The 23,782-nt window shown below is 47.4% G+C and overlaps 1 protein-coding gene across 1 annotated transcript; it reads left to right on the forward strand.

The window, feature by feature from the left end:
• The first annotated feature begins 1,845 nt into the window (after positions 1–1,845).
• Positions 1,846–20,251, forward strand: LOC138780792 (translational activator of cytochrome c oxidase 1-like). The gene is made up of 6 exons (XM_069956716.1): positions 1,846–1,934; positions 3,875–4,147; positions 4,222–4,328; positions 18,246–18,384; positions 18,731–18,909; positions 19,510–20,251. Exons 2-6 carry the CDS (start codon positions 3,898–3,900, stop codon positions 19,708–19,710), a joined length of 876 nt encoding a protein of 291 aa, XP_069812817.1. The 5' UTR covers positions 1,846–1,934; positions 3,875–3,897; the 3' UTR covers positions 19,711–20,251.
• The last annotated feature ends 3,531 nt before the right edge of the window (positions 20,252–23,782 follow it).

Genomic DNA, 23,782 nt, shown 5'->3' on the forward strand with positions numbered 1-23,782 from the left:
CCACAAAAGAGGCACAGTGCTAGGTTTGTTGCAAACAACTTTTTAACACGACATGTTAGGATGCGGTCCTATTAACGCAGCAATGGAGAACCTTCAGTCCAAAACTTTGGCTGTCCAGGCATGATGGGAATTGTAATTTTGCAACAGCTGGAGGGCCAAAGGATTCCTATCCCCACTTTAAAACATGAATATGCAAAAGAGCCTGTGGAGCCTCACTGAACAGTCTCGAAACACAGGACTAGCCAGATATCCCTCTGGGGAAGGACCCAGCCAAGGGGGCAATGCACCTAGGATTTCACTGCTTTGAGCGCTTTCACTAGCAGCCAGCAGTATTATCGTTTGGCTGGTCTCCCTGAGATCAGCGATCTGTTTCTCTTATGGCTCTACTAGACATTGCTCCCACCTAGCCAGAATCCTGCTCCACACTGATGAGGGGCAACACCCTGAAACAGCCGTATGTGGATGGCAACCTGGCCTTGGTTTTTCCCTTGTCATTACATTGACTTATAGGGCCACTTAATATAGTGGTTTCCTTACAGGAGCCACCTCTTGGCTGGGTCCTTCCTGGAGAGATATCTGGCTAGTCCTTTGTTTTGAGATTATTCAATGAGGCTCCACAGGCACTTCTTTTGCACATTCATGTTTCCCAGGGGGCAATGCACCTAGGTTTTCACTGCATTGAGCGCTTTCACTAGCAGCCGGCAGTGTTATCGTTTGGCTGGTCTCCCTGAGATCAGCGATCTGTTTCTCTTATTACTTTAAATCATGGCCACTCAGCTAGGCCAGCGTTCTCTTTCCACAATTGCCTGGTTAGGCAAATGCACTTTAACTCAGAAGACTCTTGTCAGGCTGTTGCTCCAAGCAGGAGAGTCCTGCTTACCAGTTATGGGAATCTTCTTCCGTCACACAACAACACCAAGCATCCTGGCCAGCCTGGGCTGATCCTCTTCTGGAATCCTACAGTGATACTGAGCACAGGAAAACTCTCTTTGGCACCAACAGGAGCAGGGGCTTGTGCAAACAAATGTGGCACTTAGACCTCTACTCAGGAATGGTAGCAGCAGTCTGTGCTCTCTTCCAGCCGTCTTCAGCCTTGACCAACCTGTCACAGAACAGCCACTGTCTGTGATGTTTACCCGGCCGTTACTGCAGTACCAATTTGTTAATTGGAATGCAGGCACTTTCAAGTGCGCCCGAGCTCCAGTTATTCATAGAACACAATGTAAGGTCCGGTCAGGAGCCGCACTTTACATTGTGTCCACAAGCTATTTTGTGCGGCCGCTGTTCACTGAATAGCGGCCGCACAAAATAGATGTGAGTCTTCTGTGCGGCTGGACAGAACAGCGGACGCAGTGTTTACAGAGTGTATACACTGTGGCTGTTGTTCCATGGACAAAAAATGTCAACCTACATTGTCAATAAATAGCGGCCGGTTTTGCAGTCTGCAACAACGGCCGTTATTTATTGAAAATATACGTAGTGTGAATATTGCCTTACGCTATGTTACCACGCAGTATTTTTGGTCACAATTTTTAATATTATGGTGGTGGTCTCTGGTTGTCACTGTGGGAGGCACCCTGTATAGTCACCCTTTTTAGGACTCTTGCTGTCACCTTCTCCAGGGCACTCTGACTAGTTGCTGTCATTGGGGGCACCTCTCTTTGGGGGGTAGTATTTCTAACAAAAAAATAAATAAATCGTAAAACAGAGTAACACCTAGATGGTAAAACCACACCGTGTGTCACACCTAAACGGGACCCAGCAGCTACAGAAGGAGAGTGGCGCTCTCTGCACAAGCGGAACTAAACTATATGGCGCTTGTATCCCGACGGAACTGTGCAGCGGCTGCACACTTCCCCCTATGTGAGCCGCACACCGGCTGTTCTCAGCAAAGCAAGGGGAGAGAACGGGCGTTGGAAGATGTGATCAGGGAGGTCAGTGCCCTCTGTGCCCGGGTATTACACAGCACATGGCGGATGCCAGGCGTGTGATATATTGTGTGGGGTTCACAAATAGCAGCAATGCCAATCCTGTGTACAGCGTCTGTATAGAGGTCACATGACCTGGGGTTATTTAAAGGCGATATTAAGCATAATATGACCTTGTAACTAATTTAAAGGTGCTTGTTGATGGGAGTTTAGTTTGAGCAGTTGTGGTGCCATCGAAATAATTTCACCACCTAATGAAGTAGTGTGTCACCCCACATCATTGTGTAGGGGGCAAAATGGTCAGTGGTGGTAAGGGGGTTACTGATAAAAAAAAAAAGGTATACACCCACTGATATAGGGGCACACACTGATATAGGGGCCCATGTGGTGGCACACACTGATATAGGGGCCCATGTGGTGGCACACACTGATATAGGGGCCCATGTGGTGGCACACACTGTTATAGGGGCCCGTGGGGCGGCACACACTGTTATAGGGGCCCGTAGGGTGGCACACACTGTTATAGGGGCCCGTGGGGTGGCACACACTGTTATAGAGGCCCGTGGGGTGGCACACACTGTTATAGGGGCCCGTCCCGTGGGGTGGCACACGCTGTTATAGTGGCCCGTGTGGCGGCACACACTGATATAGGGGCCCGTGTGGTGGCACACACTGATATAGGGGCCCATGTGGTGGCACACACTGATATAGGGGCCCGTGTGGTGGCACACACTGTTATAGGGGCCCGTGGGGTGGCACACACTGTTATAGGGGCCCGTGTGGTGGCACACACTGTTATAGGGGCCCGTGTGGTGGCACACACTGTTATAGGGGCCCGTGGGGTGGCACACACTGTTATAGGGGCCCGTGGGGTGGCACACACTGTTATAGGGGCCCGTGGGGTGGCACACACTGTTATAGGGGCCCGTGGGGTGGCACACACTGTTATAGGGGCCCGTGGGGTGGCACACACTGTTATAGGGGCCTGTGGGGTGGCACACACTGTTATAGGGGCCCGTGGGGTGGCACACACTGTTATAGGGGCCCGTGGGGTGGCACACACTGTTATAGGGGCCCGTGGGGTGGCACACACTGTTATAGGGGCCCGTGGGGCGGCACACACTGTTATAGTGGCCCGTGGGGCGGCACACACTGTTATAGGGGCCCGTGGGGCGGCACACACTGTTATAGGGGCCCGTGGGGCGGCACACACTGTTATAGGGGCCCGTGTGGCGGCACACACTGTTATAGGGGCCCGTGTGGCGGCACACACTGTTATAGGGGCCCGTGTGGCGGCACACACTGTTATAGGGGCCCGTGGGGCGGCACACACTGTTATAGGGGCCCGTGGGGCGGCACACACTGTTATAGGGGCCCGTGGGGCGGCACACACTGTTATAGGGGCCCGTGGGGCGGCACACACTGTTATAGGGGCCTTTGGGGCGGCACACACTGTTATAGCGGCCTTTGGGGCGGCACACACTGTTATAGCGGCTTTTGGGGTGGCACACACTGTTATAGGGGCCTTTGGGGTGGCACACACTGTTATAGGGGCCTTTGGGGTGGCACACACTGTTATAGCGGCCTTTGGGGTGGCACACACTGTTATAAGGGCCCGTGTGGTGGCACACACTGTTATAGGGGCCCGTGGGGTGGCACACACTGTTATAGGGGCCTTTGGGGTGGCACACACTGTTATAAGGGCCCGTGTGGTGGCACACACTGTTATAAGGGCCCGTGGGGTGGCACACACTGTTATAGGGGCCTTTGGGATGGCACACACTGCTATAGGGGCCCGTGTGGTGGCACACACTGTTTTGGGGGTATTGGTAGATTACTTTTACAAACTTTGTGAGTTAAAAATAGAGTGATGAAAACTTTTGTGTGGCACACAGGTGCCTTATTGTGAGTTTCAGTGTCTGACTTCTTCTCCTTCATGCCCGCAGGGTGAGCTGGTGGTGGCTGCACTATGTCTCTAGCACTGGGCAGATTCTGTGTTTCCCACCAGAGCCGACTCTGGAGATCACTGTTTGGATGCCATGAAGCTTTGGATCGATTCTGTTGTGCTGGTCCTCTGGGGGGGAGTTTTCACACCTCTGCCATAGCCTTGGCTGGGCATAATAAATGGTCTAAAGTGAAGCATATAAAGGGTCCTAAGGATGCAGCCAGGGCACGCCTCTTCGCCAAGCTCACCACCATGATCAAAGTGGCAGTAAGAGGTATGGATGAGGGCTCTGTTATCTGGGAGGGGGGAAGATAGACACAATGTGATGTTATTGTTCTCTCTTTACAGAAGGGGGACCCAACCCTGACTTCAATTCGCTATTGTGCCAACTGGTTGAGCAGGGTCGGCAAAGGAACATGCCGAAAGCTTCTATTGAGGCTGCTATTAAAGGAGCGGTAAGAAACCAGAGCCAGGAGTGAAAATGTAATGTAGAGGGAAAGGGGTGAAGAGACGAATAGTAAGTGGTAAGGTCAAGTTCTTAACCCCTTAAGGACCGGGCCTAAAATGGCCTTAAGGACCGGAGCAAATTTTATGAATATGACCTGTGTCACTTTATTCATTAATAACTTCGGGATGCTTTTACCTATCCGGCTGATTCTGAGATTGTTTTCTCGTGACATATTGTACTTCACATTTCTGGTAAATTGGATTCGATACTTATAACGAATCTTTATGAAAAAAAACAAAATAACGTGAAAAATTGTAAAAAAATGCATTTTTCCAACTTTAAACCTTTTCTGCTTATACAGAAAATGGTTATGCCACATAAATTATATATTAAATAGCATTAGCAACATGTCTACTTTATGTTGGCGGCATTTATTAAACTATATTTCATTTTTTTTAGACAATAGTAAGCGTAAAACATTAGCAGCAAATTTCCAAATTTTCAGTAAAATTTCAAAATCAGATATTGTTAGGGACCTGTTCAGGTTTAAAGTGTATTTGAGGGGCCTGTATGTTAGAAAGCCCCACAAAGCACCCCATTTCAGAAACTGCACCCCCTAAACTCTGCAAAAGCACATCCAGAAAGTTTTTTAACCCTTTAGGGGAGTCACAGAAATAAAAGCTAAGTGTATAAGAAATTTGAAAATTTTAATTTTCTGTGCAGAGATTTTATTGTAATCCAATATTTTTCATAATTATAACTTATTACCAGAGAAATGCACCCCAATATTTATTGCCCCGTTTCTGCAGTTTATATAAATACCCCATATGTGGCCCTATTGCACTATTTGACGCAACCACAAGTCTCAGATATAAGGGAGCGCCTAGTGCATTTCAATGGCTCCGTTATATTTGGTCATTTCTGACTGTATCACTTCAGCTTGGCAGAGGCTCTGGGGTGCCAAAACCTAAAAAACACCACTAAAGGGACACCATTCAGAAAACTACACCCCTCAAGGAATGTAACTAGGGGTGCGGTGAGCATCTGAACCTCACAGGTGCTTCACAGATTTTCCCAACAATATGGCGTGAAAAAAGACAAAAGTATTTTTTACACTTAAACGTTGTTCTAGACTTCAATTTTTCATTTTCACAAAGGGATAAAAGGAAAAAAAAAACACAAAACATGTAGTGCAGTTTCTCCCGAGTACGGAAATACTCCACATGTGGACATAAAGTGCCAAGCGGGCGCAGGACGAGCCTCCAAAGGGAAGGAGCGCCAATTGGCTTTGGAAGCTGGATTTCACTGGAATGGATTTCAAGGGCCACGTCGCATTTACAGAGCCCTCGTGCTGCCAAAACACTGGAAACCCCCCACAAGTGACCCCATTCTGGAAACTACACCCCTCAAGGAATCTAACAAGGGGTGCAGTGAGCATATGGACCCCACTGGTGACGGGCACAAATGTGGAACAATGTGACGTGAAAGTGAAAAATTTCATTTTTTCACTTTCACGGCACAAATGTGCCCGTCATCAAGGGGTCCATATCCTCATTGCACCCCTTGTTAGATTCCTTAAGGTGTGTAGTTTCCAGAATGGGGTCACTTGTGTTGGGTTTCCACTGTCCTGGCAGCACGAGGGCTCTGTAAATGCGACATGGCGTTCATCATCCATTCTAGCCAAATCCAACCTCCAAAATCCAAATGGCGCTCCTTCCCTTGAGAGGCTTGCCCTGCACCCACATGGCGCTTTATGTCCACATGTGGGGTATTTACGGACTCGGGGGAAATTGCTCTAAACATTTTGTGTGTTTTTTTCTCTTTTTACCCCTTGTGAAAATGATAAATTCAAGGCTAGACCAACATTATAGTGTAAAAAATTTAATATTTCATTTTCACGCCACATTGTTCCATATTTGTGCCCGTCACCAGTGGGGTCCATATGCTCACTACACCCCTTGTTACATTCCCTGAGGGGTGTAGTTTCCATAATGGGGTCACTTGTGGGGGGTTTCAACTGTCTTGGCAACACAGGGGCCTTTTAAATGCAACATGGCCCCTCGAAATTCATTCTAGCCAAATCCAGCCTCAAAAAACCAAATGGCGCTCCTTCCCTTCGGAGGCTTACCCTGCACCCGCATGGCGCTTTATGTCCACATGTGGGGTATTTCCGTACTCAGGGGAAATTGCTCTACAAATTTTGTGTTTTTTTTGTTTTTTTTTAGCCCCTTGTGAAAATGAAAAAATCAAGACAAGATTAATGATTTAGAGTAAAAATTTAAAACAAATTACACCAAATGTTGGTCTAGCCTTGATTTTTTTCCATTTCCACAAGGGGTTAAAAAAGAAAATAAACGCAAAGCGTGTAGGGTAATTTCCCTGAGTACGAAAATACCCCACATGTGGACATAATGTGCCATATGGGCACAGGGCAAGCCACCAAAGGGACAGAGCGCCATTTAGAGGCTGGAATGGGGGATGGAGGCCATGTCGCAATTACAAAGCTCCTGTGCTGCCAGGACAGTAGAAACCCCCCACAAGTGACCCCATTCTGGAAACTACACCCCATAAGGAATCTAACAAGGGGTGCAGTGAGCATATGGACCCCACTGGTAACAGGCACATATGTAGAACATGTGCCGTGAAAATGAAAAAAATTGTATTTTTTATTTTCACGTCCCAAATGTGGCCGTCACCAGGGGGCCATATCCCCACTGCCCCCCTTGTTAGATTCCTTATGGGGTGTAGTTTCCAGAATGGGGTCACTTGTCGGGGGTTTCTACTGTCCTGGCCGCACAGAGGCTTTGTAATTGCATCATGGCATCCTCTAATGGGAATGGCGGCCATACCTATTTAGCTGGGGAAAAAGGGACAATTTTAATTTATTTGGGGGTATTAGGACAATTATTAGTTTATAAGGTTGAAAATGACAGGTGTCCATCAAATTCAACCTGTGTTGATCCAGAGGAAGGCAAAAAACCCTCGTAAGGCAGACGACAGTAGCCTCATCACAGGGAAAAAATTCCTTCCCGACTCCATAATGGCGATCAGAATAATCCCCGGATCAACGTGACCCCTGAAATAGGAATAAGGGACAGAATTTAGATAATGTAGAACCCCAATGACGTGTGGTACGCCTTGGAGCGATCCAGTATGCAGAGGCCGGGGTGATCAGGACAGGTGTCACACTGGAAAATGTTAAAGGACGCTGGTTGACCTCAAGGAGATCAACCAAAACACCGCAGAGACACCATCACGTGTCTCAACGTCAGTGTATTCTAGAACATTGCCCCCTGGGAAATCGAATATGCAAAAGAACACTGCAGAGACACCATCACATGTCTCGACGTCAGTGAACTAGCCAGACCTTCCCTCCGGGAAGGAACAACCAAGCCAAAGCGTTCTCCAGTCAAGGAAACCACCTCAGCAAGGTATCCATCCACAGACAGCTGTTTCAGGGTTTTTGCCCCTCATCAGTGTGGAGTAGGTTTCTGGCTAGTGGGAGCAATGACTAGTATGTGCATGCAAAAGGACGCTGGTTGACCTCAAGGAGATCAACCAAAACACCGCAGAGACACCATCACGTGTCTCAACGTCAGTGTATTCTAGAACATTGCCCCCTGGGAAATCGAATAAGCAAAAGAACACTGCAGAGACACCATCACATGTCTCGACGTCAGTGAACTAGCCAGACCTTCCCTCCGGGAAGGAACAACCAAGCCAAAGCGTTCTCCAGTCAAGGAAACCACCTCAGCAAGGTATCCATCCACAGACAGCTGTTTCAGGGTTTTTGCCCCTCATCAGTGTGGAGTAGGTTTCTGGCTAGTGGGAGCAATGACTAGTATGTGCATGCAAAGGACGCTGGTTGACCTCAAGGAGATCAACCAAAACACCGCAGAGACACCATCACGTGTCTCAACGTCAGTGTATTCTAGAACATTGCCCCCTGGGAAATCGAATATGCAAAAGAACACTGCAGAGACACCATCACATGTCTCGACGTCAGTGAACTAGCCAGACCTTCCCTCCGGGAAGGAACAACCAAGCCAAAGCGTTCTCCAGTCAAGGAAACCACCTCAGCAAGGTATCCATCCACAGACAGCTGTTTCAGGGTTTTTGCCCCTCATCAGTGTGGAGTAGGTTTCTGGCTAGTGGGAGCAATGACTAGTATGTGCATGCAAAAGGACGCTGGTTGACCTCAAGGAGATCAACCAAAACACCGCAGAGACACCATCACGTGTCTCAACGTCAGTGTATTCTAGAACATTGCCCCCTGGGAAATCGAATATGCAAAATAACACTGCAGAGACACCATCACATGTCTCGACGTCAGTGAACTAGCCAGACCTTCCCTCCGGGAAGGAACAACCAAGCCAAAGCGTTCTCCAGTCAAGGAAACCACCTCAGCAAGGTATCCATCCACAGACAGCTGTTTCAGGGTTTTTGCCCCTCATCAGTGTGGAGTAGGTTTCTGGCTAGTGGGAGCAATGACTAGTATGTGCATGCAAAAGGACGCTGGTTGACCTCAGGAGATCAACCAAAACACCGCAGAGACACCATCACGTGTCTCAACGTCAGTGTATTCTAGAACATTGCCCCCTGGGAAATCGAATAAGCAAAAGAACACTGCAGAGACACCATCACATGTCTCGACGTCAGTGAACTAGCCAGACCTTCCCTCCGGGAAGGAACAACCAAGCCAAAGCGTTCTCCAGTCAAGGAAACCACCTCAGCAAGGTATCCATCCACAGACAGCTGTTTCAGGGTTTTTGCCCCTCATCAGTGTGGAGTAGGTTTCTGGCTAGTGGGAGCAATGACTAGTATGTGCATGCAAAAGGACGCTGGTTGACCTCAAGGGAGATCAACCAAAACACCGCAGAGACACCATCACGTGTCTCAACGTCAGTGTATTCTAGAACATTGCCCCCTGGGAAATCGAATATGCAAAAGAACACTGCAGAGACACCATCACATGTCTCGACGTCAGTGAACTAGCCAGACCTTCCCTCCGGGAAGGAACAACCAAGCCAAAGCGTTCTCCAGTCAAGGAAACCACCTCAGCAAGGTATCCATCCACAGACAGCTGTTTCAGGGTTTTTGCCCCTCATCAGTGTGGAGTAGGTTTCTGGCTAGTGGGAGCAATGACTAGTATGTGCATGCAAAAGGACGCTGGTTGACCTCAAGGAGATAAACCAAAACACCGCAGAGACACCATCACGTGTCTCAACGTCAGTGTATTCTAGAACATTGCCCCCTGGGAAATCGAATATGCAAAAGAACACTGCAGAGACACCATCACATGTCTCGACGTCAGTGAACTAGCCAGACCTTCCCTCCGGGAAGGAACAACCAAGCCAAAGCGTTCTCCAGTCAAGGAAACCACCTCAGCAAGGTATCCATCCACAGACAGCTGTTTCAGGGTTTTTGCCCCTCATCAGTGTGGAGTAGGTTTCTGGCTAGTGGGAGCAATGACTAGTATGTGCATGCAAAAGGACGCTGGTTGACCTCAAGGAGATCAACCAAAACACCGCAGAGACACCATCACGTGTCTCAACGTCAGTGTATTCTAGAACATTGCCCCCTGGGAAATCGAATATGCAAAAGAACACTGCAGAGACACCATCACATGTCTCGACGTCAGTGAACTAGCCAGACCTTCCCTCCGGGAAGGAACAACCAAGCCAAAGCGTTCTCCAGTCAAGGAAACCACCTCAGCAAGGTATCCATCCACAGACAGCTGTTTCGGGTTTTTGCCCCTCATCAGTGTGGAGTAGGTTTCTGGCTAGTGGGAGCAATGACTAGTATGTGCATGCAAAAGGACGCTGGTTGACCTCAAGGGAGATCAACCAAAACACCGCAGAGACACCATCACGTGTCTCAACGTCAGTGTATTCTAGAACATTGCCCCCTGGGAAATCGAATATGCAAAAGAACACTGCAGAGACACCATCACATGTCTCGACGTCAGTGAACTAGCCAGACCTTCCCTCCGGGAAGGAACAACCAAGCCAAAGCGTTCTCCAGTCAAGGAAACCACCTCAGCAAGGTATCCATCCACAGACAGCTGTTTCAGGGGTTTTTGCCCCTCATCAGTGTGGAGTAGGTTTCTGGCTAGTGGGAGCAATGACTAGTATGTGCATGCAAAAGGACGCTGGTTGACCTCAAGGAGATAAACCAAAACACCGCAGAGACACCATCACGTGTCTCAACGTCAGTGTATTCTAGAACATTGCCCCCTGGGAAATCGAATATGCAAAAGAACACTGCAGAGACACCATCACATGTCTCGACGTCAGTGAACTAGCCAGACCTTCCCTCCGGGAAGGAACAACCAAGCCAAAGCGTTCTCCAGTCAAGGAAACCACCTCAGCAAGGTATCCATCCACAGACAGCTGTTTCAGGGTTTTTGCCCCTCATCAGTGTGGAGTAGGTTTCTGGCTAGTGGGAGCAATGACTAGTATGTGCATGCAAAAGGACGCTGGTTGACCTCAAGGAGATCAACCAAAACACCGCAGAGACACCATCACGTGTCTCAACGTCAGTGTATTCTAGAACATTGCCCCCTGGGAAATCGAATATGCAAAAGAACACTGCAGAGACACCATCACATGTCTCGACGTCAGTGAACTAGCCAGACCTTCCCTCCGGGAAGGAACAACCAAGCCAAAGCGTTCTCCAGTCAAGGAAACCACCTCAGCAAGGTATCCATCCACAGACAGCTGTTTCAGGGTTTTTGCCCCTCATCAGTGTGGAGTAGGTTTCTGGCTAGTGGGAGCAATGACTAGTATGTGCATGCAAAAGGACGCTGGTTGACCTCAAGGGAGATCAACCAAAACACCGCAGAGACACCATCACGTGTCTCAACGTCAGTGTATTCTAGAACATTGCCCCCTGGGAAATCGAATATGCAAAATAACACTGCAGAGACACCATCACATGTCTCGACGTCAGTGAACTAGCCAGACCTTCCCTCCGGGAAGGAACAACCAAGCCAAAGCGTTCTCCAGTCAAGGAAACCACCTCAGCAAGGTATCCATCCACAGACAGCTGTTTCAGGGTTTTTGCCCCTCATCAGTGTGGAGTAGGTTTCTGGCTAGTGGGAGCAATGACTAGTATGTGCATGCAAAAGGACGCTGGTTGACCTCAAGGAGATCAACCAAAACACCGCAGAGACACCATCACGTGTCTCAACGTCAGTGTATTCTAGAACATTGCCCCCTGGGAAATCGAATAAGCAAAAGAACACTGCAGAGACACCATCACATGTCTCGACGTCAGTGAACTAGCCAGACCTTCCCTCCGGGAAGGAACAACCAAGCCAAAGCGTTCTCCAGTCAAGGAAACCACCTCAGCAAGGTATCCATCCACAGACAGCTGTTTCAGGGTTTTTTGCCCCTCATCAGTGTGGAGTAGGTTTCTGGCTAGTGGGAGCAATGACTAGTATGTGCATGCAAAAGGACGCTGGTTGACCTCAAGGAGATCAACCAAAACACCGCAGAGACACCATCACGTGTCTCAACGTCAGTGTATTCTAGAACATTGCCCCCTGGGAAATCGAATATGCAAAAGAGACACGTCGAGACATGTGATGGTGTCTCTGCAGTGTTCTTTTGCATATTCGATTTCCCAGGGGGCAATGTTCTAGAATACACTGACGTTGAGACACGTGATGGTGTCTCTGCGGTGTTTTGGTTGATCTCCTTGAGGTCAACCAGCGTCCTTTTGCATGCACATACTAGTCATTGCTCCCACTAGCCAGAAACCTACTCCACACTGATGAGGGGCAAAAACCCTGAAACAGCTGTCTGTGGATGGATACCTTGCTGAGGTGGTTTCCTTGACTGGAGAACGCTTTGGCTTGGTTGTTCCTTCCCGGAGGGAAGGTCTGGCTAGTTCACTGACGTCGAGACATGTGATGGTGTCTCTGCAGTGTTCTTTTGCATATTCGATTTCCCAGGGGGCAATGTTCTAGAATACACTGACGTTGAGACACGTGATGGTGTCTCTGCGGTGTTTTGGTTGATCTCCTTGAGGTCAACCAGCGTCCTTTTGCATGCACATACTAGTCATTGCTCCCACTAGCCAGAAACCTACTCCACACTGATGAGGGGCAAAAACCCTGAAACAGCTGTCTGTGGATGGATACCTTGCTGAGGTGGTTTCCTTGACTGGAGAACGCTTTGGCTTGGTTGTTCCTTCCCGGAGGGAAGGTCTGGCTAGTTCACTGACGTCGAGACATGTGATGGTGTCTCTGCAGTGTTCTTTTGCATATTCGATTTCCCATGGGGCAATGTTCTAGAATACACTGACGTTGAGACACGTGATGGTGTCTCTGCGGTGTTTTGGTTGATCTCCTTGAGGTCAACCAGCGTCCTTTTGCATGCACATACTAGTCATTGCTCCCACTAGCCAGAAACCTACTCCACACTGATGAGGGGCAAAAACCCTGAAACAGCTGTCTGTGGATGGATACCTTGCTGAGGTGGTTTCCTTGACTGGAGAACGCTTTGGCTTGGTTGTTCCTTCCCGGAGGGAAGGTCTGGCTAGTTCACTGACGTCGAGACATGTGATGGTGTCTCTGCAGTGTTCTTTTGCATATTCGATTTCCCAGGGGGCAATGTTCTAGAATACACTGACGTTGAGACACGTGATGGTGTCTCTGCGGTGTTTTGGTTGATCTCCTTGAGGTCAACCAGCGTCCTTTTGCATGCACATACTAGTCATTGCTCCCACTAGCCAGAAACCTACTCCACACTGATGAGGGGCAAAAACCCTGAAACAGCTGTCTGTGGATGGATACCTTGCTGAGGTGGTTTCCTTGACTGGAGAACGCTTTGGCTTGGTTGTTCCTTCCCGGAGGGAAGGTCTGGCTAGTTCACTGACGTCGAGACATGTGATGGTGTCTCTGCAGTGTTCTTTTGCATATTCGATTTCCCAGGGGGCAATGTTCTAGAATACACTGACGTTGAGACACGTGATGGTGCCTCTGCGGTGTTTTGGTTGATCTCCTTGAGGTCAACCAGCGTCCTTTTGCATGCACATACTAGTCATTGCTCCCACTAGCCAGAAACCTACTCCACACTGATGAGGGGCAAAAACCCTGAAACAGCTGTCTGTGGATGGATACCTTGCTGAGGTGGTTTCCTTGACTGGAGAACGCTTTGGCTTGGTTGTTCCTTCCCGGAGGGAAGGTCTGGCTAGTTCACTGACGTCGAGACATGTGATGGTGTCTCTGCAGTGTTCTTTTGCATATTCGATTTCCCAGGGGGCAATGTTCTAGAATACACTGACGTTGAGACACGTGATGGTGTCTCTGCGGTGTTTTGGTTGATCTCCTTGAGGTCAACCAGCGTCCTTTTGCATGCACATACTAGTCATTGCTCCCACTAGCCAGAAACCTACTCCACACTGACGAGGGGCAAAAACCCTGAAACAGCTGTCTGTGGATGGATACCTTGCTGAGGTGGTTTCCTTGACTGGAGAACGCTTTGGCTTGGTTGTTCCTTCCCGGAGGGAAGGTCTGGCTAGTTCACTGACGTCGAGACATGTGATGGTGTCTCTGCAGTGTTCTTTTGCATATTCGATTTCCCAGGGGGCAATGTTCTAGAATACACTGACGTTGAGACACGTGATGGTGTCTCTGCGGTGTTTTGGTTGATCTCCTTGAGGTCAACCAGCGTCCTTTTGCATGCACATACTAGTCATTGCTCCCACTAGCCAGAAACCTACTCCACACTGATGAGGGGCAAAAACCCTGAAACAGCTGTCTGTGGATGGATACCTTGCTGAGGTGGTTTCCTTGACTGGAGAACGCTTTGGCTTGGTTGTTCCTTCCCGGAGGGAAGGTCTGGCTAGTTCACTGACGTCGAGACATGTGATGGTGTCTCTGCAGTGTTCTTTTGCATATTCGATTTCCCAGGGGGCAATGTTCTAGAATACACTGACGTTGAGACACGTGATGGTGTCTCTGCGGTGTTTTGGTTGATCTCCTTGAGGTCAACCAGCGTCCTTTTGCATGCACATACTAGTCATTGCTCCCACTAGCCAGAAACCTACTCCACACTGATGAGGGGCAAAAACCCTGAAACAGCTGTCTGTGGATGGATACCTTGCTGAGGTGGTTTCCTTGACTGGAGAACGCTTTGGCTTGGTTGTTCCTTCCCGGAGGGAAGGTCTGGCTAGTTCACTGACGTCGAGACATGTGATGGTGTCTCTGCAGTGTTCTTTTGCATATTCGATTTCCCAGGGGGCAATGTTCTAGAATACACTGACGTTGAGACACGTGATGGTGTCTCTGCGGTGTTTTGGTTGATCTCCTTGAGGTCAACCAGCGTCCTTTTGCATGCACATACTAGTCATTGCTCCCACTAGCCAGAAACCTACTCCACACTGATGAGGGGCAAAAACCCTGAAACAGCTGTCTGTGGATGGATACCTTGCTGAGGTGGTTTCCTTGACTGGAGAACGCTTTGGCTTGGTTGTTCCTTCCCGGAGGGAAGGTCTGGCTAGTTCACTGACGTCGAGACATGTGATGGTGTCTCTGCAGTGTTCTTTTGCATATTCGATTTCCCAGGGGGCAATGTTCTAGAATACACTGACGTTGAGACACGTGATGGTGTCTCTGCGGTGTTTTGGTTGATCTCCTTGAGGTCAACCAGCGTCCTTTTGCATGCACATACTAGTCATTGCTCCCACTAGCCAGAAACCTACTCCACACTGATGAGGGGCAAAAACCCTGAAACAGCTGTCTGTGGATGGATACCTTGCTGATGTGGTTTCCTTGACTGGAGATCGCTTTGGCTTGGTTGTTCCTTCCCGGAGGGAAGGTCTGGCTAGTTCACTGACGTCGAGACATGTGATGGTGTCTCTGCAGTGTTCTTTTGCATACACTGGAAAATGTTGTCCTTCCTGATCCCCCTGTTACACCACACTCTGCACTTCTTCTGGGGTCTCCTGTTTTCCAGTGTGGGGGACGTCACCTGGAAAATGTTGTCCTGGTGCGATACGGGGCGATCCTTCATATCCAGAAGCGCTGGGTCCGCTCCATGGCTGCTAATATTAGGGCGCTATTACTACTTCTGATATGTTCGGATCGTGCCGCAAGCTACAGGGCAGCGAGGGACCGGAAGAGAGGGTGCTGGTATAAAAGTTATCCCCGTACAGGTGGTAACCTTTATCCAGCAGTGGGAAGATCAGTTCCCGAATGATCTCCCCACTAACTCCGAGGATGGGGGGGGGGCATATTGGGGCTGGATTTGGGTGTCCCTTCCTTCATACACTTTAAGTGCACGTGCACACTGCGGAATGGCGAAGGATAACCCTTTGTGCATTCCGCAGCTGGCACCCACCGGCAGACTGATGCGGGCGCGCGTCTCCGTCCGTGTCATAGACTCCATTCTATGCACGGGCGGATTCCGCTCTCCGTCAAATGTGTTCATTCTTTGGACGGACGATGGAATCCACCCAAGCATAACATGGAGTCTATGACACGGGTGGAGACGCGTGCCCGCATCAGTCTGCCGGTGGGTGCTAGCTGCGGAATGCACAAAGGGTTATCCTTCTCCATTCCGCAGTGTGCACCTACCCTAAATCTGTAAGTGTACCCTGAGGTACTCTCACAGAGTTTGTAGAATTTCACGCCATACCGTGATCTCTTATTGGGACGGTACTGGCGGAAAAGACATGTCTGGGGGGCAGCGTACGCTACGCTACCCCCAGATACGTCATTGGATGATGAGGATGAGGATGAATGGAGGAACGAAGGACCCCCCATTCATCCTCACTGGCTGTTTCGGTGTCGGAGGCAATAATAGCGTATGCGTCCGACACCGAAAACACCCTGGGGGCCATCTTTATACGGGGATTGGTATATGGGGTATGTAGTGTAAAACTTTATTCCGTGTAGTGTAATGGTGTTTTTTACATGTTTTTTTAACATTAAGTATATAAAAAAAAACTACGCCAAGAAAGGAGTTGCTGATAAATGCCGCACTTATGTGCGGCACTTATAAGCAGACCGTGGCTGTAGGATATAGGAAAAAAACACTCTACGCCAAAAAGGAGGAGTTGCTGATCAGCGGCGCACTTACGTGCGATGCTAATCAGCACTCAGCGGTGATAGGGTGCGGAAAATAGAAAAAAAAAAAAATTGGGAAAAAAAAATAAAAATAAAATCTTTCTTCAACCCTATAGTTACTGATATGTGTATTATATACACTTATCAGCCACTAGGGGGCAGTAGAACGCCAATTCCGGAAAAAGCCTAAGTTTGACGACGCTGGAGCCGATGATTACCGATGGGGACCGCCGGAAAAAGACGAAGACGCCGACGAAGACGAGGACGCGTTCGGAACTCGGAAGACGCGATCGGGACGCTGGATCCGGTGAGTATGGGTCAATACCTGCTCTGGACACCTCAGCTACCTAGCTGAGGTGTCCACAGCAGGTATTTAACCCTTTCATGGGGTACTTATATCGCCGTGATCGGGACGTGGCACCGTGGCCACCGTTACTTTTAACAGTAATGGCGGTCGGTGTCGTCCTCGGACAGCACCGACCGCCATTGCTTCCCGGGCCATCGGGTCACCGATGACCCGGAAAGCTGCAGATCGCCGCCATATGCTGATCTGAATTGATCAGCTAATAGCGGCGATCGTCAGCACGGGAGGGGTTAATCACCCCCCGTGCCGACAAGCAGGGATGGCCTGCTATACATTATAGCAGGCCATCTTCCCCGATCGCTGCGTGTGTACACGCAGCGATCGGGGAAACCGCGGGCGTAAATGTACGCCCGTTTGCGTTAAGGCTAGGTTCACACTGCGTTTTCAGCATCCGTTTAACGGATCCGTTTTTTTTAACGTCCAGAAAAATAGGGTCAGCAACGTTTTTTTGTCCGTTTTGGTCCGTCAAAAAAAACGGATCCGTTTTTTTTTATAATGGAAGTCAATGGAAAAACGGATGCACACAAATGAATCCGTTTTTTTGCAATCCGTTTTTTATGCGTTTTTTTCAAAAACGGATGCGTTAAACGGATGCTGAAAACGCAGTGTGAACCTAGCCTAAGGCACGGGTTTTGGGGGCGTACACTTACGCCCACGGTCGTTAAGGGGTTAAAGGGGTTATCCAATCTAAGAAAAACATGGCCACTTGCTGGTGGTGTTGCAGCTGAGTTCTATTTAAGTGAATAGAGCTAAATTGCTATACCAAACACAACCTGAGGGCAGGGGTGGTGCTGTTTTTGCAAGAAAGTAGTTGTGTTTTTTGTAATCTTGGAAACCTCTTTAAATGGGCACCGTCACTTTAAGAAACTTTTCAAATGTCTAAAGTTTTAATCCAAGGTGAATTTACTGATTGAAAGGACTAGAAGAAGTTCTGAGTTAGGCTCTTCACTCCCCAACCTGCTGCCTTTCATGTTGCTGCGGAAGACGGGCTCCATTGTAAGTCTTTGGAGACCATCTCTTGCATTACTCCCAGCTTCCACACTTGGCCGTATTAAAAGTTTTAAAGTGACAGGGACACTTTAAATGGAGGGCAGTTATGGTCTGTTCCATCATATCTAATGAAAAAGAAATAGTGCTGCACACTGCAAAGCCTGACAGACCGCATTATGTAACGTTGGAGTCCACTAGGCTTTATTGTGCAGCTGGTACAGTAGAACTCCATGGCATTCATTATCAATGGAAGCAACACTGTAGATGTGAACAGAGCCATGTGTAAAGACGCGACAGTGAGTTCGGGCAGACCACCCCACATCACTTCTCCTGTAAAGCCACAGTACTTTGCATTACTTTCTATGGCCGTCTTCATCTCTCTTTTAGGTTAGGTCAGTCTCCCTGGACATGATGGCATCTAAGTAGTAGTTATAGCTGGAATAATAAGACTTGGATGATTGTCTGATCATTGAATTTTCTTTTTTACCCTTCAGGATAAATCTAAACCCACATCCTATGCGCTGTATGAGGCCAGAGGGCCCGGTGGATGTTTCCTCATCATTGAACTCTTGACTGATAACACCAATCGCTCTTTTGCCGATCTCAGGAGCCTGCTCAACAAAATGGGTCAGTGTTTTCGAAGCAATGATCAAAGATAATGGCAATTTTTTTTTTTTTTTTTAGAAAAGACCATGGACAACAAGTTTATCATCAAACATGTTGCCCTACAGCTGTTGCAAAACAATTCCCATCATGCTTGGAATTGATGGGAAATGTAGTTTTGCATTTGGCTTGACATCACTGCACTAGCCTAGCCTCTTAGACAAAAAAAAGTTTTTCCCCATTCCTCATAGTACTTAGAAGACTTTGCAGTACTGATCCATGCCACACTATCCGACCTCTATTATCGATATTAATTCTTCTCGAGTTTTTACATTGAAACAAAAATGTTCTCTTTTCTTTATGGTTTACAGAGGAGCCCACACTGATGCGTTGCATTGTTTTACCAAAAAGGGAGTAGTGACCGTCCAGACCCAGGACAGCGATGGCAAACCTGTGCTGATGGAGCGGGCTCTTGACTTGGCGATACAAGCCGGAGCTGAGGATGTGCAAGAGGTGCAGGATGAGGAGGAGGAGAAGGAGAAGGATGTCTTCAAGGTGAGAACACAAGACGTCTTGAAGAGAGGATACAGATGTACATGAATAGGACAGAAGCCAAATAGAATGAAGACTCATATGAGGAACATAAATGATGGATGGAGCAGTCTGTCAATAGGAAAAGTAATGAAAGGAGATCACTCATTCCCAGACTTGTCCCATGGTGTTTTTTTTTTTGTTTTTTTTTTAAAGAAGACTCTGAAAATCCCATAGCAGCCCCAACCTGTGGACTCCAACTGGTGCACAACTTTAACCCCTCATCTCCAGGTTACGATGAGAGTTGTAGTTTTTCAATAGCTGGGGTGTCATAGATTGGGGAACATCATACTAGGAATTCAGTGTTAGGACATACACCATTAGGGTACATGCACACTACGGAATTGCTACAGAAAACCTGTTGCGGATTCCGCAGCTCGCACCTGATCGCGGACCCTGTAGTGTGCATGTAGCCTTAGAGGGGCTATACAAAATTTTACAAACATGGCTGATTTACACCAGTGGACAAGTGAGGTGCATCTTTGTGTTAATCTTGTTCATGCTTATAGAATTAATAGGTGATCTTACTTCTTTACATGATTAATTAATATTCTTTCCTTGCAGTATATCTGTGATCTATCCTCACTGCGAGATGTTCGCAGCCAGCTCAGCTCCTTGGGATTAGTGCCTATCTCCTCCGGTCCAGAGTATTTGCCCAACATTACTGTACAAGTCTCTGACACTGACAAAGAAAGGGTCTTCAAACTCATGGAACTGATCAAAGACCAGCCAGATGTTATGAGGGTTTACGACAACATAGAATAGTAAGAACCCCCAGGACGGGCTTCTGTCACTCAGACACAGGTGTAAGGGTCCTTACAACTAAAGGACCAATGGCTTCCACTGTGAACTCCATATGGATTACAAGGATCTGTGTACACTTCATTGCCACACTGATTTTTGGGACTACTAAGTGGTAAAGATCTAGTTAGTTATGTAACAGTACAGCTCAACATATTCACAGTGCAAAGCTGTTGGGGCCGAATTGGGATGGCTTTCTGCAAATAGCAATGATGTCTGAATCATCTTAAAGGTATACTCCACGTAAAACTAATCTAGTGTGTATATGCATCTTAGAAGGTGGTTACAGAGCAATAAGAGAATTTTTGTGACATGCTCCAGCCTCATATGTCCTGCACAAGGGATGATACACGGCATCAGTTTTGCCCAGGGTGTTCCTTTAACAGAGCCTTAATGGTGTATTTTAGTTATCAGTTATATGGATTATAACACAATTTTAACCCTTTAAAGACTCCAGTATCTTACAGTAAAAGGGTAAAAATAAATTAAAAACTCAATGAGCCTATTTTCTATAATTTTATGTCTGAAATCTAGAAGCATTACTGTTACCATAGTGTTCAGGGTGGGCCATAAGTATGGAAACACCCAGATAAAATGGAAGTGGTTGCTGATATCACCTTACCATTTGTGGCATATTAGTACAGGGGAGTGGGGGCAAACATTTGAGGCTGAGTGACAGCCATGGCGGCCATCTGCAAAGCCGCAATTTTGGATTCAACTTTACTTTTTTTATGGGAAGGGGGGGTCATGTGACACCTCAAACACAGAGAATTGCACAAGAAAAAACTTTAAACATAGCTTTATTCATTATCAAGTTATTGACATGTTTGTGACATAGAGCAACAACAATTGTCTAGACGATTCTCCTCTCCAACTCTTGACACACCAAGAGCAATACTGCAGAAGAAATGCTACCACAGGCCTCCTGTATTATTTTTTTTCCGGTGCTCACAGAGTACACCATAGCCTTTAAATGGCCTCCGAGATAGAAGTCCAAGGGAGTGAGATCCGGAGACATTGGTGGCCATTCCACTGGGCCATGGCAGGAAATCTACTTCCCAGGAAACTGTTCATCGAGGAACATTTGAACCTGACATCCGTAATATGGTGGTGCACCATCTTGCTGGAAGAACTCAGCTTTAGTGCACAGAGAGGGAAACACATCATCACGTAGCAACTGCAGATACCCAGTGGAATTTAGGTTTCCATCGATGAAGAATGGCCCCACTATCTTTGAACCCCATGTACCACACCAGACCATCAGTTTTCACGTTCCAACACATTTGGAGGGATCTGTCCAGTGTGGGTTACTGTCGGACCAGTAGTGGTGGTCCTGTTTGTTAACGTCGCCGTACACATAAAAGTTTTCCTCATTACTGAACAGAACCTTATGTGTAAACTGTGTGTCCTGTTCCAGTTTTTGTGTGACCCACTCTCCAAATTCAACCCGCCAGTCCGGATCATCCTCTGTGAGATGTTGTAGCAGCTGGATCTTGTAAGGGTGCCATCTATGTGTAGCCATTATCTGTCGAATGGACGTTCGACCGATGCCACACTCCATGGACATATGTCGAGTGCTACGCTGTGGGCTCTTGGTAAATGCTGCCAGGACAACCACTGATGTTTGGTCATTGGTGACAGTTTTCATAGGTCCAGATTTGGGCTTATCTAACACAAATTCAGTAGTACGATGGGTGGTCTCATAGGGTTTCTTGCATTGAAGTCTGCTCAATGACCCGGTACTGTGTTCACCAGACAATGTCTGTCCGCTCCTCGTGGGTTAACCACTGCGACATGTCGGTTGTCTGTAACAATAAGACAACGTGTCAATAACTAATAATGATTAAAGCTTCAAATGTTTTGCCCCCACCCATGTACTAAAATGTCACAAACAGTAAGGTGATATCAGCAACCACTCTCCATACTTATGGCCAACCTCTGTTGAATGGGTAACTTTAGCATATCGATTCAATATTCCAATTCAATCCCATTTTATAAATAAATAAACATGTTTGTTATCGCCGCGTGCGTAATCGCCCAAAATTTAATTCATTTAATTCCTGATCTCGCACGGTAAACGGTGCAAGCGGAAAAAATTCCAAGGTGCAAAGTTGCACATTTTTGGTTGCATCAAATACAGAAAAATTGTAATAGAAGCGATCAAAAGTCGTATATGCGCCGATAGAAGGTGCCGTATATGCGCCGATATCAGGTGCCGATAGAAAGAACACTCATGGCGCAAAAAATGACACCTCACACAGCCCCATAGACCAAAGGATAAAAGCGTTATAATAAAGAGCAATTTTAAGGAAAATTATATTGTTTAATGGTGCGTTCACACCTACAGGATCTGCAGCTGATTTTCTGCAGCAGATTTCATTTAAATAACTGAACACAGCATCAAATCTGCTGCAGATCCTGTAGGTGTGAACGCACCCTAAAAAAGGTTTTAATTTTTTGAAAGCCATCAAATAAAATAAAAGTTACACATATATAACAAGTCCGTTTTACCCCAGGGCAAACCGCGCAAACCCACCCCCACCCCCCCACCCCCAAATTAAAAGAAAAAGCATTTTAATTTTTTAATTTCATCACACTTAATTTTTTTCCTGGTTTTGCATTGTACTTTATGCAAAAATTCAGCCTGTCATTGCCAAGTACAATTAGTGGCGCAAAAAATAAGGGCTCATGTGGGTTTCTAGGTGAAAAAAAATGCAAGTGCTATGGGCTTTTAAGCACAAGGAGGAGAAAGCGAAACGCCAAAATGGAAATTGGTCTGGTCTTTAAGGGGTTAGGGGGTTATGCAAGATTGAAAGTTATCCTGCTGGCACACCATCAATCACAAGAACAGGGGTCATATGTCCTAGAAATGATTGAGTGGCAGTGTGCATGCTCAGCCACTGTGCTACTGATGTTTTATGGGACTCGACCCTTCCACTCTCCTATGTTGAGACGTCTCATACAGAGTGAATAGACCAGTGGCTGAGCATGCATGCTGTCACTCATTCGCTTGGGCACAATTGATCTTCATTGTTGCCGCCAGAGCAGTCTTGCCACTCACCCTTGCCCATGGAGAACACAGGAATATTCAGCGATGCAAAACATTCATATGTATGATTAGGACATGAGAAATAACTGTCGGCCAAATGATCATTGAAAATGTATGTGTTCAGACTACGGAATTCTCGCTGATAAATTCTGCCGGATTTCGTTGCTAGAAGGTGCTCACGGCCACGCCCCTCAACGCCCGTGCCATAGACCCTATTCTATGCACGGGCGGATTCCGCATTCAGCCGAAAGAATTGACATGTCAATTCTTTTGGCGCATAGCGGAATCAGCCGACCCATAGATAGATGTCTATGGAGCTAGCGGAAAGACGCGCGGCCGTAAGCGCGTTCTAGCGACAGAATCCGGCAGAATTTATCTGAGAATTCCTCAGTGTGAACCCGCCCTGATTCTAAGAACTATTTTAGCCAGTAAGACAGTAAGAGCATATGGATGTGACTTTTAGGCAGGCTCCCTCTCTTATTGATGGGTGTCATGTAACTATAACATCCCCTTGCAGGGAATTTCAGGTTTCTCACCACTACCTTCAGGCCAACTCTGTTCTGAGACTAAACCACTGCCAGGCATAGCCATAGTACATGTCACTGGTTCATAAAGTTAATGATATGGTTCTGCAGTTCCTGTATTAGTGGTTGAATGTGCGTACCTGTGCCATTCTGTGCCCTGCACTTAGCAAGCATGGCTGCAGTGGGCATCATGGAGGGGCAATGAAGTGTGAATTATATTTGGTATGGGGTCTTCCACTTTATGTGCTTTCAAAACTACAAGGAATAACTTTGCGCAATATGAACTAACACTGACTTCATGAAGAACAATTGACAAAATAGAATGTACATAGTACCAGCATATTCTGGGAGGAAATCTCAAGGAAATCTGTAGTGTGAACATGCCCCCTAGGAAATCTGCATGAAGGTGTTACCAGAAGAGGGATAACCTTTCTATTGGAACTAGCTGTGTATTTTGTGGTGA

This window comes from Dendropsophus ebraccatus, unplaced genomic scaffold, assembly GCF_027789765.1.
Source record: "Dendropsophus ebraccatus isolate aDenEbr1 unplaced genomic scaffold, aDenEbr1.pat pat_scaffold_849_ctg1, whole genome shotgun sequence".
Lineage (NCBI taxonomy): Eukaryota > Metazoa > Chordata > Amphibia > Anura > Hylidae > Dendropsophus > Dendropsophus ebraccatus.